At 40.0% G+C, this 19,856-nt stretch overlaps 1 protein-coding gene across 3 annotated transcripts in view; it reads right to left on the bottom strand.

Moving 5' to 3' along the window:
• egfem1 (EGF-like and EMI domain containing 1) overlaps nucleotides 1-19,836 on the bottom strand; it is a 55,679-nt gene extending 35,843 nt beyond the window's left edge. For 2 of the 3 annotated variants that reach the window (XM_031861023.1, XM_031861024.1), the window contains exons 1-5: nucleotides 19,575-19,836; nucleotides 18,081-18,215; nucleotides 17,759-17,868; nucleotides 17,457-17,561; nucleotides 2,111-2,233 (exon numbers count right to left, since the gene is read on the bottom strand). In XM_031861023.1, the coding sequence (XP_031716883.1) occupies nucleotides 2,111-2,233; nucleotides 17,457-17,561; nucleotides 17,759-17,868; nucleotides 18,081-18,215; nucleotides 19,575-19,651 (550 nt within the window). In that variant the 5' untranslated portion in view covers nucleotides 19,652-19,836. Of the gene's footprint in view, nucleotides 1-2,110; nucleotides 2,234-17,456; nucleotides 17,562-17,758; nucleotides 17,869-18,080; nucleotides 18,216-19,574 lie in introns of those variants that run through there. The other variant, XM_031861025.1, reaches the window with a different exon arrangement.
• Nucleotides 19,837-19,856: the final 20 nt, after the last annotated feature.

The following is a 19,856-nucleotide window of genomic DNA, read 5'->3' as shown; positions in this document are numbered from 1 at the left end:
AAATACAGAAACCTGACTTTGAAAAGGTCGGTGTGCCTTACCACACTGACCTTGTGTCCAGGCTCCTCTAGAATAAATATGCACATGTTTAATGTCTTTGGGTTGAATGACGAATGGCTTATCACGCTGTTCGTGCAGTAGCATGCGTGCAATCAATTTCCTGCACAGGAGAGACTTGCATATGGCTGAACGTGTGTCAGACTGAAGCTTGTGTTCCACAGAGACAGAAGCAAGCTGAGAAGACAACATACCTGAACACTCTACTGAAGGACAATCAGGCTTTAACACACATCTGGACAACACATCACAAATCCTCCCATACCCTCTTCCAGTTGTCATCTCTGACTCTGGCTTTTTTTTCGGTTCGCACTGATGACAGAGGAGATGTGTGCAAGGAGGGGAAAACAATGTTGCAATTTCCCTTTCTTTATGCAGGTGTTGAACACTAAGCATGTGGTTCAGTTTAGTTGAGCATGCATCGCTCCTCATAGGTTAAAGGACATACTAAGTAATGCAGATATTATAAATAATTTTTAAATAGTTTGCGTGGGCTCATCTTTCTCTGCACTTTCACCACTCTGACAGCCCCGTGGGAACAGCCGTCTCCAAAATGATCTTGACTATTTTAATTAGCTGGTTTCCAATAATAGGAGCTACAGGGGGGGGGGAAGGGGGTGTCAAAGTGGAGGCCTTTCACCAGTAAAACAATCCTTTTTGTATTCTGCACATAGATTAGTTAGATAAGGGTTTAAGGCATTTATATCCTTTTGCCCAATTTATTTAGACATCTGCACTAAATGAATAATCAGCACGCAACCCGCGATGAAGAATAACATGTTCATGAACCGTCCTGCCATTGTACTTTAACACATTGGCAGCTATTGTAGAGGATGCCTTACACACAAAACAATAGACGCTGGGGGGAGTTTTGTAAAGGTTAATATACTTATTGGTCTCCTCGTGGGAGAGGATTTCAATGGCAGACACACAATGGCTGCTTTTCAGTGTTGGGGTGAGGTGGTGTGTGGGGCAGCAGCGGCAGGAGTTGTGATGTCGGAGGTCGAGGGGAACGAGGTCTGAATGATATGGTGTGACACCGTCTGGCTGTTAGCCGAGCTGCTGAGTTAGCATCTAGAACTAGACAATAAAACAGACTAAACATTTGGGAGCGCTGCTTTGGTGGGCATGCAGAAAAAAAGTGAACAGGTGGTCTTTAGAATGAACGCCACAGGAACTGAATTTACCAAAAACAAAAGAGGATCAGAGGCACTCTGATGTGAGAGCCAGCATTGTAGTGTCATAGGGTTTGATGTGTGTGTTTACTTTAGTGATTAGTATGATCAAATTACAAATTTGATCCCGTTTTCATCTGAATTAAGGTTAAAAACAGCAGTGCAGAGAGGCAACTCAGGGGACTCTAAATGTCAAAGGAAGTGATCTTACACATCTGTTTTCAGAATGGTTAACTAACATTGAAAGTTCCAAGATTAAAAAAAAAAAAAAACTCCTTCACAGGTTTATTTTTCTTCAGCACTTCAAATATAAACTTGCTGTCTTTCCCCATAAATAAGACCACACATACAATTCACACAACAGCCTGTAAAATAACAACTTCACAGCTGCTGAAGCTGCTTCCGTTTGTCTTCTCCACTGGTTAGGTCTCAGACTTTAAATTATTACTAGATGACAATATCCTGTCTTAAGGGTTAAAGGTCAGAGGCACTTGTTCACACCTGTAGCTCTCAAGAACAAATGGGCCTCAGTGCCCAACATTAACTCAGCATATTTCTGTCAGATAATACGACCGAACTGAGAGAGCCTGCTGTCTGAGAATAGAAGCTTATTAGAAAGCTGCCTGTGTGGTTGGTTAAGCCCTTTACAGCCTGTAGTCTAGCCGGTTAAGTAAGTCTTAAGTTGGCCAACTTATATCAGATATTTCAAATTTAATGACCTGACCTTTCTGCACCATCATAAGGACCATTAAATTCATTCAAAAAGATGACTTTGATGTATTATCCAAGCACATGTTCACTTTACACATCTAGAAAATATGGCAATCAACACACCAGTGTTATTGTTCTTATTATGTACGTAGCATGCCAGCTCTTACCATGGCATGCCTTGCCATCTGGCCCCAGTCGACTGCCTTCAGGACACTTGCAGTAGTAGCTGCCGATGGTGTTGCAACAGTACCCCTCACAGCTGCCTTCATCCACTTCACATTCATTAACGTCTGAAAGAAAAGGATTAAAAGGACAGACTTACTAACATAATGCTCAGTTTACAAAAAAAAAGAAAGGTTTCCTTTCAGCTAACTTTTCTTGCTCTTTGAGGAGTCCCTTCATGTGTTGTTTAGTTCTCTTTTCAGCAGAAAGAAAATCAATAAAACTTTTACAACGTTCACTTTTACTCATCACTTTGTGCAGCATGACCTCTCGACACAATCTCTGTGACAGATATGCTTTGATGTCAGGGAGCTCCCAGAAGTAAAAAAACAGAACTGTCATTAGCGTGTCTGTTGCCAATCTTTAAGAATCAATGAGTTCCTGGAGGCTAATAAAAGAAACAGCCGAAGCTATAACTTCATTCTTCTCACATGTTGCGAGATTAAGAATTTTCTCCAGTCCCCAGAATCTTCTACCTTTTCACTTCATCGCATCGACTAAGTCTCATGTTGACTCGCTCTGTAAAGCATAAAAATGATTTTCATGGACTTGCTATTGACGTCCCATGTTCTTACTTGTCTCTGAGGGTGAAATGGTTTCCAGGTTTGTTCCTTTTTTAGCTCTTGTACTCCAGCAAAAACCCTCAGGTGCCTTGTTCTTGTGCTGTATAATGATGCCTGTTAGCTGTGCATCACGGCCAAACACATCAGACTTTTTTATACTTGTAAAAGTGCTAGTATGATCAATCTGTGACATATGAGACATCAATATGGCTACCAATATCGCTTTCATATTAGACTGATCACTGGCTAAAAATCTATAACAGGAAAGATTTGTTGTTGGTTTCTGCAAAAATGTAGTTTTAGAAATTAATTTTAGTTTTCTGAGTAAATATTTGCAGCAGTCAAAGAAAGAAAAGCATTGATGCTAATTGTAGAGCTAAACAGAATATACTTATTTGTTAATTATGTGGTGTGAAATTCAATCTATCAAAACACTCTATATGGTTTATTCTATCTTTTCACACATTAAGTTCAAAAAAATAATGATGATTTTGTCAACTTTACCAAAATCGTTCTGGACCAATTATGATAGAAATGCATGCACCCCTTATATTGTTTCATACTTCTGCTATAAGTAGAAATGGTGTGTGTATTAGCAAGGAGTAAGAGGAATCCCTGATGCCTGCAGATGGGTGTCAATGAGTACTTTATTAGAAATAATTTTCATTATAAAGTATTATCTTGAGTGGAAAGCAAGAGCAAATGCAAAATGTTCCTGTACACAGTATTTCATCTAATGTCAAAGGATCTTTGCACAAACTTTTGCCCGATCTTTGAAAAAACTGATCAAACTGCTGCTATTGCTTCACGGCAACAACATAGCCAAACCTTTCACAGATGATACAGTGTTGTATGTTTGGTTGAGAAAAAGGAAATGGTCATGCATGGACTTTGTGATTGCATGATAACCCCCTGTCAACGAGGAAGACTAAGGAGAGAGAGAGGAAAAGAAAAGTGATTAAGCTGCGTCCCCCATCTGTTAAAAGACTTATTGGGACCCCTTAGCTGTGTGTTGAGCAATAGTTTGTTTATCTTTAAATAACAGGAAATTTCAAAAGCGCAACTTGGAGAAACAATTTGGAAAGAAAAGGACAGGAGTCAGCTGGAGTTATAGCTTAACAGTAACACAATGTTTGCCAGCTTGCCTAGGTAGATGAAGAGCACATGAGAAGTCCAGGTCTGCAGATGGTTACTGAAATTCACTCACAGTTGCCTATGGCTTTTCTTTAATAAACAGGGAATCATAACCAAGCTTGTAACTTAGGTTTTTAATATTTGTTTAGGATTTGTGGGCATAATAGTAGCAGTATAATGTCCCATTCCCTCAATCCCCTGACATTTAAGCATTTATGCAAGGGCTAATCTAAAACACATACAGTTAAATGGACTACTAATAAGCAAAAGCCAACGTAGATGTGCTCGAAAGAAAACCGTTCTCACAGTTTCAACATAAACGAGTAGACTCAGAGGAGCATAGCCGGTATTCTCCTGTCGGTCTATTCAGGGAATTGTCAGTTATTCTTACACTGTATTTGATCTGTTTCACAAGACATGAAGACACTGGTGGAGCGTGGATAACTTGGCCAGTATTTTAAATAGACATGGGTATATGATAAACAGCCCCTACTGCTCAGATAGAATGTCCCTGTCTCCATATGTGTGCACATGAATAATCATGCACAAAATACATTAACATAAAATGTCTCACAACTGTAGCAGTCCATTAGGGCAAAATTGTGTCCAGCTGAACATGTGACGTGCATTATCGAGTCTCTCTTCAGATTGTTTTAATTGATGGGACGCGAAACACGGTAGTTTGGAAGAGTGCTGCTGAATTATTACAACCAAAGTATTTCAAACAAAGTATTTCCTATATATCTTTCCAATGGAGAGGAAGAGATATGAACGCATTTGTTACAGTAGGTGAAACAAACCATAAAGGAAGAACAGCAGCTGAGATAAACAAGCTCACAGAACAAATGGTTCTCTTCTACAGTAGTTAGTAAAGGGTAATAGTAGTTTGTTTCCTGATCTACAATTCTTGTAAAAAAAAAAAACAGTTTGCAGCAGGTAAAGCATCAGCACTGTTGGCAAGAAGAAAAGAAATAAAGTACCACTATTAACACTACAATATATACGTAGATGTTTTCTTATGTGGAATTGTTGGTAATGTGGCCTTCAAGGGCAATATGTAGAATTCCGCAGGACCTCAGAAACTAAGGATGGGTCGCCATCTTTCTTTTTTCAGGCCAAACCCACGCTTAGTTTCTAAGGGCAGGCAGTGTTATCTGGGTCACTTGGAGTTGCAGAATTTTTCTTTCAGGAATTTCTACAGATGATCTATTGGGCAGATTTTTTACAGATTTAGGCCTAGCTGTCCAATCTTAATTGTCTTCCTAGGTTGTTATATGGCCTTGTTAAGATTATATGCATGCACTTTTTGTAATGTGCATTTTTTTCCTTATGAATAATTAAATGCCAGGGTGACATTGCTCAATGCAGTTGGCTACATTGCCCCGCCTTGGCCTTGGCAAGCCTTTACTTACATAGTAGTCCAGAGTTCAGCTCATTCTCCTTGGGGGATGTAAGTAACCGTCCGTCTAAACCTGAAAAATGTGCGTGCACACACACACACACACACACACGTAGCTGCACACGGAGAAACAATCCTGCTCTGCAATCTTCATTAACTCATAGGGAAGTGTCATGGCCCCGTAACCTCGCTGCTCTGCCCCCGGACACATCCCCGCTTTGATCCAGCACCTCCTTACAGCCCTAATGAGCCTCCCATCTCAGCTCAGGGTCATTTGCTATCATCATCAAGATGCCGAGCAGAGAGAGAAACCAAATGTCAACAAACATTGATTCAAGCCCTGTCATGTCATTGAAGACGGTTCTGGGTAACATGATGTTGACAAGGCAGAAAGTCACATGTTGCTTAAAGAGTGTAGAGTTAGCGATGCCTAGCATGTGGTGACCAAACTGCACTGCCAGAACTCGTCATCATTCCAAAAAATAATCCTTTAAAAAAATAAACACTTTCTCTATCTGCACATACAGTATTCAATGACTGAAGACATTACATTTTAATTCCTACAAAAAAATGATATTTCCTTGGCAAAAAGAGCCATACCTTGCAAATTGGATTTATTTTTTCTCTAACAATTGAAAAAGATGATAGAAAAGGGTTATACCCAAATAAGAACAGCAAAAGACTCTGTCAAAAACTGTTAAACCTTCCCCTCATGCATGCATCACCTCTCACTGTGAACCATGGCCTTGAGTGGTTTATATCTTTATTAACCCAGTATATCTCAACACACATGTGCATGTAAACAGCCCTTTGCTGTCTCTCAGAACCCCATAAACTGGGGTTCTGAGAGACAATCCCATAAACTGAGACCCACACACAGTTGAGGGGCTGTATTCATGGAAACGATCCTATTTGACTTTGAATGTGAACAGTCTTACTCTTCCCCCATGAGTGTATTAAGACAACCATTTCTGCCTTGGATCAGCTGTTGCGCATTGGGATGCATTGCACAGGCCAGCCACCCACATGCACATAAGCATGCATGCAATTATTTCTATGTCTCCAAAAACCTTGCCTTATATCCTCCAAGACAAAATGTCTAAAAAATATAACATTATCAAAACAAGTCAGGCTTTTTTCTCAATGCATCTTTATCAAAGATGCTTTTATTGCTACGATTTTTTTGGGTAAACATTCCTTCCATGATTCTCTTTCTGTCTAACATACATGGTCAAGGACAACAGATCATGGTATCATAGAAACCGGAAAGAAAAAAAACGTATTACAATGAAGTATTGTTTTAGCATTGAAGCAACAAATCAGTTATTTGAAAAATGTTATAAAGCACTGTGACCCTCCCCCTGGGTCCAAGTCCCCTGATACCCAAACACCTGCTGCCTTTTCCTCGATATTCATCAGTCCCGACCTCCTCGTGTGGCCTCTGAGCCTCTTACCTACAAATTTGAATGATCAATCTTCGTCTCGCTGATGGACTGACAGGATAGATGACACACAAGACTTACCTCAGCACAGAGTCATTCTTCTATACATTCTGGGAACACATCTGTATACCTTTGAAAGTATTGTACACTCCTTCTTTCTCCATCACCTTTTAAATCAGTTTTTCTCTGACAGTTTTTTTGTGCCATCTTATGAAAATAATTTCTTGCATTCAACTTCGTAATCCTATCATATCTTTCAAATTCATAGTTCAGAAACAAATGGAAAATGTTGGTCTCCTGATAGTGGTGGAATGGTGGTGATAATGGTTTCCCATCAAGTTACAGACATCTGCTTGAATGTTCTTGTGTTCTCCACAGACAAACATCGGCCACCGAGTCCCTATCCCTGCTTATCTCATTAGGTGTTATTGACATTACTTATCCTCTACAGTACAGTACCTCCCCTGTCCAATTTCTCCAAGGACCAACGCACTTCCTGCCACTAAAAAAACGTACTATTTCAAGTACTTTGACCTAAAATGAATCAACAAAACTTCAACCATGTGTCCATTCCCTCCCTGATGTTAAAAACATGAGGCAAAGAAAGTCCAGATCAATAGCTGAATTAGCAGGCCTCAGCTGCATGGCATGTATCTCAACGCTGTTCAGTAAATGTGGAGGGCTTGGATCTCAGACCTCAGTGGTCGGAAGTTATACTCAAATCTGAAGTGATTTACAGTTTCTTCCTTACTAGATGGAAATTCAGTCTCTGGCAGGAATGATTTGTATTTCCTGCATTTTTGAAGTCTCTATTCCCACATTTCTATTGTAAGAAATGGTCACAGAAAAGGAATGCAACTTACCAAACAACGTGTTTATGTTAAAGAAGAAAGTCTGCAATGCTCATCTCAACAAATTGATTTTGCAAGCTTTTTTATTCAATGGAAGATGACACATTAGTAAAAGTAAATGAGATATTTGATACTGCACCATCCACTCTTCAAATAAACCAAAGGGGTACATATGATAATGTAACAGGAAACATGCATTTTTGCAGCAGAGCCAGCTAATAAGACTGTACAATCAGTGTGGTTTGGCTGTAATATTTTAAAGCAGAGTTGTTCCACCTGATGATTTGACAGGCTCACTCCCATCTGTCATTTCCTTTACGCAATCAGTTATTTTTCTGGCTTGTGATGCATTCATTATTTTAATCTGCAAGATGAAAATGCAGGGCAACAGAACTGATTTTTTTATTATGATTATTTATTATTCATTGGCTCTGTACAACTAGAACTAGAACATTGCTGCAGCTGCATTGGTGTGATTTTACTGTTTTTTTGTCTTTGCAATCGTCTTGGGGAGCACTAAGTGGCACGCAAAAGGTTTTATGTGTCTAAATATTTAATCAACCAGTGCTCTCAGTTCATGTCTCTCATGTCACTGTAATACGAATGTGGGTCATTTGGGGATGGCAGTGTTGGTTTGCCAGTCAGTCCACCACTTTTCAGATTCCACATTAAAATGTCTCAATAAAAACTGGATGGTTTACCATAGCTGTGCTTTCATGGTAAACCATCCAGTTTTTATTAAGAAATTTCCCAGAGGAAATATAATGACTTTGGCAATCCCATGACTTTTCCTCTAACACCACCACAGAGGTGGATGGATCTTGGGAGGTTTGGGGTAAAATGTTAGGGTAGTAAAATGTAGTAATTTGGTACAAACATTTGTCATGAACACTGTCAACACTTTGGTGCTTTAGTGCCACCATGAGGTTGACATCACAATTTGCCCAGTTTTTTGGGTTTATGATTTATTCATTAGAGAGAATTCATTACTTTCACTTCTTGACATTGGATACATTTACCGCGCTACTTTTACTTATTAATTTTTTTATGCGTTCATGATCTAACTTCAACAATGTTTATATCTATAAACTCATATTTCAACTTTTTTTAGCAGAGGAAAGAAAGGTCCATCAAAGGTTGTGGAAAAAAACACAAGATCCTGTGAACTAGACCAAAGGTCAAAGGTTGTTCATAGACAGCAGAGGAGCTTTAAGGAACCTGTCACAGAGAGGAAAGTGAGCTTCAACAATCAGCTCAGTAGTAAATAAAGACGAGACAAAGGTGGGATTGTGTTCAAGATGTTGCATTGAATGACATGGACAGCTAGCTTGAGAAAGGGATACAATCAATCAAGGCCTTCAACACTGAGGAAGAATACCAGTTGTCACTGGGTTCTCATTCAAGCACAGAATAATATAGTAAAGAAACATAGAGCTAGTGTTTGAGTCAATTTTTTTGATCAAGATGGGAAATAGCTTTGTGAAAACTGCATGTATTTTATCAGTATCTATGTCTGTCGTGTACATGTTGGACCACATGGACGCATGCTTGTAGCTCCTCACCCCAGCAGCTCATATGTTTTCCATTTTGTTCCTTCAACACAGAATTCATGCCCTAATATAATGGGGATTTTCAGAGACTGTATAGTTTACGCTTGAATCAGATGGGACAGTGTTAGTGGTACACCGTTTTACTACTTGCTGAGTACGTATTTCTTATCTTGTGTGTTTATATAGCGTTCATAAGATCTAATTTGTTTCCGAAACAAATGAGTTGAATGTTGACAGTTGGGTGCTGTTCTGTTTTTGTGAGCAGACATTTTAAATCAGTGGATCCAGGTTGCACACTTAGCCCATCAACTGAAGTACAAGCATCACTTGACATGATAACTTAATTACAGATGGAGATTTTCAATCATCGATCCTACACAGAACTGCAGTGATTACCACACCATGGTATATTCTTTAGTATGGAAAATGTATAATAATACAATGAACTGCAAACTTCATGAACTGATAAATAACGGTGAACAACATGACTTCCTGTAGACACGAGAGGTTTGCACACTGTGGTATTCAAATTAGTCTGCACTGTTATTAATCACATTCTTAAGTTTTGAGAACCTGTTTCGTCGCCATTAGAGTGTATCCTACCAGATTTAAGTTATTAATGATCAGATGTGTTCTGAAAGAGCACCGACACCTGCCCTAAAAGACTTTTTGCCCTCTGTCTCCATGAAAGCATCTGTCAACTTCTACATCTGGAAAAGCCATCCTGTTCGGTTCATCGGTCGATAGGATAGAAAATGTGTTTCACAGAAAGGATGAAACGTGGCTGAAGATTTAAATACCTTATGTTCAGCAGGTAATGGGACTTCTTGGCATTTCACAGCAACCGAAGGCTGATTTTTGTTTTGCGCTTAGAAAGATTGTTCTGTAAAAAAAGGATTTCAATCTTGGACTAGACTTAATCCATGACTATAAATTTAACCATGAATCAACAGTTAAATCAATTCTGAGAAACATCCTGTAACACAGCTTCAATGCTATTTGCCAGTGTCATAAATTTGACCATTGACCAGTTCCAATGATGCATACTGAAGGTGCCTGCTAAAGCAATAATTCACCCCAAAATGAAAGCCTTCTACAAAACAAAAAAGAGGAAACGCATTATATTCCAAAAAGAGCAAACACTGACAATAAAGAAACTCCAAAAAGCTCATATTGAAAAGTAATCATATTCACTCCCTTTTTCTGTGTCCAGCCAGCTACACTATGGGTCCATGGTTGTACTGGCATGATGAAAGTCAAAAGAAGTTTAGATTTTCTTTATCTATCTTGCTCAAATATCATTATCAGTGCATTTTAGTGAGGAAGATCGATCCCTACCAGTGACCTCCCTTGTTTCCTAATGCTAACACTACATGGGCAAAGACAAATTCAAGTAAGATCCTTTAATCTGAGCTTCCTCCACTGCTGCTGTAGGAATCTCACAGCGAGCTTTGGGAGCACATGGTCAATCACACAGACCATTAGCTCTAACCCGCTCAGCATTAGCCTGGTAAACAATGGCGCCTTGATGCATTTGGAGAGATGAGGGTGTGCTTGTTTAGTGTGTGTGAACTTCGCTGACATATGGCAGCCATTAGGGCTTTAATGAGGTTCTTCCTCTGATAGGTATTCTAAGCATGTAGCACTTGCATTGCCCAGTCTGTCCTCCTGCCAGCCATGCAAACTCCAAGCCTGTGTCTTGGCAGATGATTCCTACATCCACACAGTTAATGGCAGACTTGAGGAATGAAATCAGAAAGGTGAGGTACACGGGGCTTAAAGAAAGCAGCAAATGACAAGTGAATCCTGCCATCTTAGTCGCATGTTGTTGTTTTTCAGACAGACCTATGTTTATCTCAAGGAAGAGTCCCACAAAATGTTACTGTTCAACTTCTTTGTTATCCACTGAGTTATGACACATCCACATCCTGTATCCGGGACATCCTCAACCTGACTGTGTGGTGGATACACTGTTGATCACAAAACGTTAGTGTTCAGCTTCTTGTTAATAATGAAAAGAATAATGATACTGAAAGTGGAACAGCTGTGGCTGACATTGCATGTGGAAAAATGTCCTTCTTTGTTCTTGGTTGGAACAAGAAGCCACCTGGCCTTCCAGAGGAAAAGTTTGTGCTGAAAAATCTGTCTACCTTTCAGCATGGCAAATGGTCCTCAAAACAAGCCTTGGTGGCCTTAAAATACTCTTTTTATTTTTCCATGTCCATTTTCTAACTAACACTCAAATATAGGCTCTAGTGGTTTAGTCCCCATTACTGGTAGATTTGACATATTCTGCCAGAAGCTGTAGCAGCTTTTAAGTTTTCAACAGCTGACCATTACCATAAACGATTGCCTTGAGTAATTTCTTCACAAGGTATTTGCTCATGTGCAGTTCTGGGTGTCCAAAGAAAATGTCTGAGGAAAAAAGTGCTGATTATTCTATGATTAAATTCATATTACACCAGTCCAGCCAACTTTAAAGGGATCTGTTCCTCTCTGACGGCTTACAGTGTTAATATAGTTTTCAGTGAACCTTTTCAGTAACCTCTAATAAACAGAACGGGAGAGCTGCTAGCCAAAGCAAAGACTGACCTGTCAGAGGTAATCATGAGGTCTGTGCTGCAGTTCTTTATGCAAATAAAGATCATCATGACATGCACAAACCAAAAGCTTCAGTGCGACAGCAGCTTTAGCAACTACATTTTAGTTCAAGAAATCTTTGAAAAGAGACCAAAACTAACAATAAGGCCTGCCATCATATATGGTCCCCATCATATAATTTAATTCAAAACACAATCTGCTGCACACTTTTGACAAAATGTTTAACCTTTAATCTGTTAACTGCCTTTTGATTAGTGTCCAGTGTCTAGGATTAAACAGTGTTAAGACCAAGAGAGTTTGGTGCATACATGTTATTGCAAACAAGATTATATCCTCACCTCATTTGCTGACAATGACTTAGCCCGAAACAATAATAATCCCATAAATGTGCCCTTTTGTCTAACAGCCAGAGAAATACTGAGGAAAATAGATGTTTAATTGGCTCATCTTACTCATGAATCAAAAACTGCTTATAATATACCTGGACCTTTGCAGTGGAACTAACTGAATGGAAAGACTGGAAGAGGGGATAAACTCGATGCATGGTATGTTAGTTAACTTACGGTGGAAGGATCATTCCAGACCTGTAAAAGACATCATTGTTCCCTGAAGTTGTGAGAACAACCACAGGAGTTACAGAGACATCATCTTTCCCATCCTGTTTTTTATACCTTATTTGGCACCAAAATGGATCTCTAGATGTATTCATTTTGTGTGCTGTAAAAAAAAAAATCTTGACTGCGTCTTTGAGTTTAATTACTTACAGAAAGGAAAAGAAATGGAAGAAAATATGGTTTCTTTCCATTTTGAATTCTTTCACAGGCTCCAAAGTTCAGTGCAGGAGCAACCGTAGCAGTAAAATTAATACAGGGCAGATTTTCCCTCTCTCCAATAGAGTCACATGCAGGGATGTATGATGTTACTGCAGGCGTGTGAAAGCAGCGGAATAGATGGGATCGAACACTGGCTGGGAATTCATATAGGAGGACATTACTAGATGGGTTTTTTTCCAGAGTTTTACCAAAATGCAAATATGTTTGAGACATGTTCAAAAGCAGTTCAAAAGCACATATCTTTTTTTCAGAGAATCAAGAGAAAGTTAATAAAGGAAACCCAAATTTGATTACTTTTAAACTAGAAACAAAAGCGTACAAATGGAAAATGCTATTCATCAAGTATTTTACCCCCCCCAGCTTCAAAACGAGGGAGATGTTGTAGTGTAACAGAGCTGTTTGCAATGTTTAGAACATGTTATTCTTCACAGGAACACAAACATAACACAAAGGAACATGAGCAGGAATCCCCCGAGGATTTAAAATGTCGAGCTGTGAGTCAGCATCTTTTTCCCCATGTGTTTTAATCACCTCCTTCTCGCCACCTCTAACCGCTAGCAAGGAGCCACCCCTGAGTCCTTACCACATCTCAGTCTACTATAAACTGTGATACGGTCACAGATAGCTGCTGTTGTATTAAAAGCATTACATGTTGAGTTTAATGCAGGCAACTTTCAATAATTTACCCAAAAGAAGCAAACATATATTGTCATTTCTCCCCAAAGATTCCAGTCCTGCCCTACTGCAAATGCGAGGAGCAACCAATGAATGCTACTCTCTGCAACTCTATCACATTGGCACACGAATAAGCACAACTTCATACACATATACACATGTGTGCAGAGGTTTACATATATGGACATACACAAAGACAAGTGTGTTTAAGCTAATTGGGAAGGAAACCAAGCGTGCATGGGAGACAGCCCACGGTCCTGGGGATTAAACGCTCGAGTTCATATGAAGAAAGACGATTCCCATGTGAGAAAATGTGATTTATATTTCACCTGTAAAGCTTTCTGCAGAGTTCCCCAGAGTGAACACTTGGTGATAACACTGTCCATAGAATTTTTATTGCTAAAGATAATTTCTAAAACACTAAATTCTGTTTTAACCTTGGATGTGTGTGTGTGTGTGTGTGTGTGTGTGTGTGTGTATGTGTGTGCATGTTCGAAAGAGAAAGGTAAAGTCTTGTTGTTCCACATATTTCCCCAAAAGTCAAAATAGTATTAGAATTACGTAGTTACTTCTAACATCTAATACTTCTACTTTCCCCCAATATCTACCTACGTTCTTAGTCGTCTCATTATATAGCTAAAACCTCCAGTACAACAGGATCCAGTCTTAGGAAATGTCCATAATCATTGTACTATAAAGTACTCTGAAAACAGCCAGGCTTTTTTTTTTAAGTGAGCACCAGATGGTTTCTGTCTTCACACTGTTATGTGCCTGCGCTCTCTTAATTTCATGCAGACCTATGCATCCATTTAACCAAAGCAAAGCCTAATCCAAGTCTTAATAGAGTGAGACAGAGTGGCATTCACAAGCAGGAGTAAATTAAACTATTACATAGCAGGCTCCAGTGTCTCAGCACATGCTTGGGCTGTGTCCAGGCTGTTTATTACCTTGCAGTGTCAACACCATGGCCTTGGTGTCAGCGGCTGACATACATTTCCATAGTGGGTGCCTTCTGTCTCATATCAGAGATTGGAAGCAGGTGGACGGTCGGCCCCCACAACACACAATGGGCTCTACCACCACAATTTGGCAGCGATACCAAAGAGAGCAACATTCAAGAAGCCAATCGACAATGAGTGCTGAAAAGAAGGGAGGGGGAGCAGAGCACGGATTGTCGCTTGAAATATTACCAGAAGCAGACTTTTCTTTAACACATCTCTCGGTGTACACTCTCCTTCTACTGAAGTCAAGCTGGAGTAAATTGCGCTGAGAGGGCGAGGCTGGTATTTTGAATCTGCAGTAACCCCTGTCATCCTTCATCCTTATTTATGATTTGTCTAGCATCTGAAGCCCTATAAGTGTTGATAGTGATAGTGAGTGATCATCTGCCACACAGTGAGCCCAAAAAATATTATGTTCTCTGTAACAAATGCATTTCATGTCCTTAATTGCAGTTTAGGCCAAGCATCATGTCACATCTGCCTCAGAAAGAAACACATTCCTTGAACTGGTAGTAAATGAGTTTTTGGCCACTTGGGGGCATCGGGGGCAGCTGTTAGTCAACATTGATATATTATTACCTTTTAAGTTAATATGACAAACTTGCCCATGTATACTTCTAGATGTTACAGAGAAACATTGGTATTCATTTGGAATCATGTTTCTGTCCATCTGTCAAATGTTCGTCCAATATTCACTTTTTCAGCTTTAGCTTTAGTCTCCATCAACTGTCTCGACTATGTTCACCAGCTATTAGCCACCTTTTTTGTGTAATATAGAGCTGGGTATTCTACAGCAGGTTTTAGAGCTTTTATCTGCCTGCTGAGAATAGAAACCAGCATTGATGGGAGCTTTGGGAATGAACGAAAACAGTGAGCTGAAAGACGCAACGATGAACTGAGTCCACTGCAAATTCTCTGCGGAATTGTCACTATGAGCAGCATCCTTCACATTCAGAAAATCAACCAGGCGAAGCAGACAACAGACAGAGAGACAGACAGAGATGCTCTTGCATGCTCAACAGGCTTTGCATGCGGAAGGAAAGGATAAGCAAATGCAGGAAACACCATAGTACATCTGATGAAGCCTTGAGAATCATCTTCATGACCAAACATCAAGTCCAGTTTGCTTTTGGACAAATATAGAGAGGTCAACATTCCTGCCTCTCTACTGTATCTGCTTCTTCTCTATCGTGCATGAACCACAGAGAGGACAGTAATAAGTCTGTCACTGTGGAATGTTAAAGCTCACAATGCAAATCTAATAATGAAGAGGATTCCCTGGTGAAACACTGGTGGCTCAGTGTGTACACACAGATATCCAGGTTCCCTTTTTGAGCTATAGAGTTGCAGTTTATCTTTATAATTATGTTATGCTGGAATGTGGCTATATCCACAGTACTCACAGCAGATCCTGCTGGTCATTTTGTCCATCGAGGAGTAAATCAAGGTTTTTGGAAATGGCCCTTTTATATATATTATATATGATGAGAACATACAGCAAAAATACCTTAACACTGAACACTCAAGCCCTAAGCTCGCAACACAGGATTATTAGTGCATGTCTCTGCATAAAGCAGAGGTTCAGTGAAGGAACCAAGCTGAACACAGGAGCTTGGCTCCTTGTATAATGATCTGGCAGAGTGAGGATAAATCTGTCTCAAGAGATGTGATGAGGAAAAACGTTTCACAAAAAGAGAAGAGCGGTATGACTTCGAAGCAAGGGATGTGTAGAGAAGGAAGAGAACCTAGAGGAATTCTGATGAGATCAAATATCTCAATCTGTTCCCTATTTGCCACTCCAATGTGTGAAAACCAAAGAGCCCATGTCAAAACAAATGCAAAGGAGAGCTGCCTTTGACAAACAACAACACGTTCCTGTGAAAGAGGAAGAACTGCTTAACACCCCTGGCAGGCAGGTCCTTTCTTCTATAGGAAAGAGAAGGAATCAAACAGGAGACCCTCTCCAGTGTGTGTGTGTTTGTAAGCATGTGGGGGGTTGGAACCAAATATCCTCTGGTCACCATTCTGTCTCAGCGGGACTCCTCTGAAACATTAACAACCATCCTCCTGTTTGCGCGTTGATGTAGACCGCAGGAGTTTGGACAGTAGAAAGAACAGACGTGACGGTGACGAGATAATGCTCAGAGACCAGAGGGATCATCGGGTTTTGTGGAAACCTTCTGGAAGTGTTTACCTTTTAATGAGGACAGACACAAGGTTCCCTCTCTGAGGCTCAAGGCCGTTCAGTTAGTAAAATGAACATATTTAGAAGCCTGAGGTTTTGGGGCAATAATGTACAAATTGTTTTTCTGTTCTCATTGATGTCCTCAAATTCTTCAACACAGAAATGTCCCGTCATTTTTTAAATCCTCTTAGCAGTTACCAGTCAACTAATGGAGACTCCAGGATTTACTGCTTCCATGCAAGAAACAGTCTGGCACATAGCCCCTCGTAAAACAGCAAATTGTCATTGAGCTATACAGTGTTAATTAGTTAGATTTAGGGGTGCTGGTAGGTGGATTTTGCTACTGTTCGGAGGAGCCAGGCTAGCTGTTTCCTCCTGTTTCCAGTCTTTATGCTAAGATAAGCTAACCAGCTGCTGGCTTTGGCCTCATATTTACTGTACAGATGTGAGAGTCGTATCAGTCTTTTCATCTAACTCTCCACCTGAATGTCAATAAGTGTATTTCCCTATTCTCAAAACAATCCCTTTAAGTTGCTTATAATGACAATAAAACTAATTTGAGAAATCCAAGAAATGTTGGGTAACTCTTTATCAATTGAAATATTGCCATCATGTGTGACAAAATGCAATCTAACCTTTTAAATGTCTTAACCAGACTAAACCAGAACCGCATATACTGTCATTAGCATACCATTTTTATAGAGTGGAGGCTCAGCTGGGTTAGCTACAGCAATCCAGGCTCAAGCCTTCAAAGGAAACCATTTCTCCCAGAAAGCACTTCTTCTACCTTTAACTACCCAGAGACCCCACAGAGCAGCCTCATCCAATCACGGCAACACTACAGGCTCATTCTGCTATTGCAAAGTGAAAGCATAAGGTCTGAACTGGGCCTATTAAAGCTTTAACAACATCTTGTCCTATAAGGATGTAAGTCAGTTCATTCTGTCACAAAGCTGCACTCAGTTTGTTACGACTATGAACGGCTGCAATGCGAGGAGTGGAGTATGAAGGTTTATAAACATGACCAACTTTTTTAATCAGGTAGGAATTAACTCACCATATTGGCATCGCGTCCCTTTGAAGCCCAGTGGACATTGACATATCCAGTCTTCGGTCTTTACACATTGGCCTCCATTGAAACATGTGTTGACGCCACAAACCCCTGCGGATATACCACATATCATACACCAATGTATCCATATATGGATGATGGAGATCTCTGGTCAGCTACATTCCAGCCTAGTGTTTCCAGTTCAATTACTGTACTGAATATAAAATTGATGAATACACAACTGCTTCATAGCAATATCAAAACTAGCCCTATGTGACATGCAGCATGTTCATAATGCTATTACTTACTATGCAGACAGCCCATGTCTTCACCCTCCTGAGTCCAGCCAGGGCAGCACTTATAAACTGTGTGCAAATCTGCGCTGTACACCTGCCGGTACACTGTGTAGTAAGCTGTCCTGAAAAAAGAGAAGATCTGTTATAGTCACAGGATTTTCTGGAAGTTACAATATATGTTTATATTAACTATTTATTAAGTAATGTGTATGTGTAAAACACTCCATCAAGACTTAGTCCACTCCAGCTGTGCTGATGAGTGAGATGTCGTCATGGAATAGCAAAGATCACTAACAAAGTGTTTGTGCGTTTGAAAAAGTATGTTTGCTCTCACCTTCTCTCATATTTCATACACCATCTGTGGTTGGTGCAGCCCTGCTTCCACACCTTAACCATGCGGGAAAAGGCCTGGACACAAGGCTGACGGGCCCCCAGCATGGACATCTCCTGGTCAGCACAAACATTTGGCCTGTGCATGGGGGGGAAAAAAGAGAATGCATTGACAAACGGGTTCAAGTAATGTGACCAAGCAAGCGATTTACTTAAAACAAATATAATTTATTAAACTAAGGTTAAGCAATGACATCAGAGCATGTGCTGTGGAGGTAAAGGTGCAAAAGGTGACCCTCGTCTGACAACTGTCCCATGTCGGACAATTGACTGCTGAGGTTTGCCAAAACAGTGGGAGGGGCGTCACAATATTGTGAAAATGTATTTAATGCCTTTGAGTGTAATGCAAACGACAATGAGGTGGACAGATGTAATTAAAATTGTGTTAGACTTATAATTGAAGAAATAAAAAAACATGATATAGTGTTGTAAAGTTCAAAAGCAGCATGTGAGTATTGGCTACTTCATTTTCCATTGTTTTATACAGTATATTTTTGAGGTGGGTACAAGTTGACTGAGTTTAGAGGTGGGCTGTAAAGCTTCCAATATTGATGTGAGCCTGCTGTATGTGTGCCAACAAACATGAACCCCCACATGTTCTACACATGTTCAGTTGCATGGACTTCAGCTCATCACAGACACATTGTTTGTCAAACAATTATACAGCTTCCTGTTTGGTGCAATGTGCTTGATTAAGGTCCAGAAAAAAAAGAACAGTCTACAGGACCCTAACAGCACCCCATAAACAACCAATTAACTTCCACAGGAAATCAATTTTTTCCTCCAGAATTGTTTGCATGTTCATGTGCCTGAATGCATGTAGCCTACTGATGTGTGCAAGTTCATTACACAGCACAGAGGTTTGTACTGTACAGTACTCTGTCAGAAGCAGACTTCATCCAACTGCATTGTCAGTGCAGGTATCCTAAACTATCAAGAGATGTCCTCCTCCACAAACCATCTGGCTTCAATACACAGCAGCCTGAAGTTAATTAGAGGAAGTCTACTGTTTCTCCTGTAATGAAAACGATTCATTTAATCATGTCTAGCACAGTCTATTTATATTGGGAAACCTCTGTTGGAGCACTACAAAGAAAAAGCACAACCCATTGGAAGTTATTTGGCAGAATCACGTTACAATAGAAACATGTCCATCCTCATAGGGGACTTGAAAGAGCGACGCCTAGTGGGCATTGAGGAGAGTAAACAATAAAGTAACAGAATTACAGACAAGTTAAATAATTTGCAAAACGTGGACAATGTATAGAACTGTCTTTGTAAATGAAATTAAAGGAAAAAAGCAGGCTATGACGCGTTGCTTCCGTCTTAGTTTAAAGCAATAATGCGTAAAACTCTCACTCACCTGACCATTCAATACAAGTTAAGTGCAAGTCAAATTAAAAACTGGAAATTATATAAATCAAAAAGCGTCACTTACATGCCAAGTTGCAGCTCCAAAGATGATGCGATGTGCATAGTGCTTAATAATAGCACACACAAAATATCTGGGAACATAGTTTCAGCCAGTTACAGACACGGAGAGAAGTTCTCAATCGGCGCAGCCTCTGTGTCCTTCAAGTGAAGAGCATCCTGACATTTATGGAAGTCCGTCTTAGGACATGACTCAAGCTGATGTTTTTTTTTATATATATATTTCCCGAGATCCAGACGTGGTTTCCCGTTCACTGGTGAAGCAGAGGGACGACTTGTCTCATGTCAA

Source organism: Anarrhichthys ocellatus, unplaced genomic scaffold (assembly GCF_004355925.1).
Source record: "Anarrhichthys ocellatus isolate YVR2014 unplaced genomic scaffold, GSC_Weel_1.0 scaffold24, whole genome shotgun sequence".
In the NCBI taxonomy this organism is placed as follows: domain Eukaryota; kingdom Metazoa; phylum Chordata; class Actinopteri; order Perciformes; family Anarhichadidae; genus Anarrhichthys; species Anarrhichthys ocellatus.
Note: the sequence above shows the minus strand (reverse complement) of the source record. Positions and strands in the feature narration are given on the sequence as shown.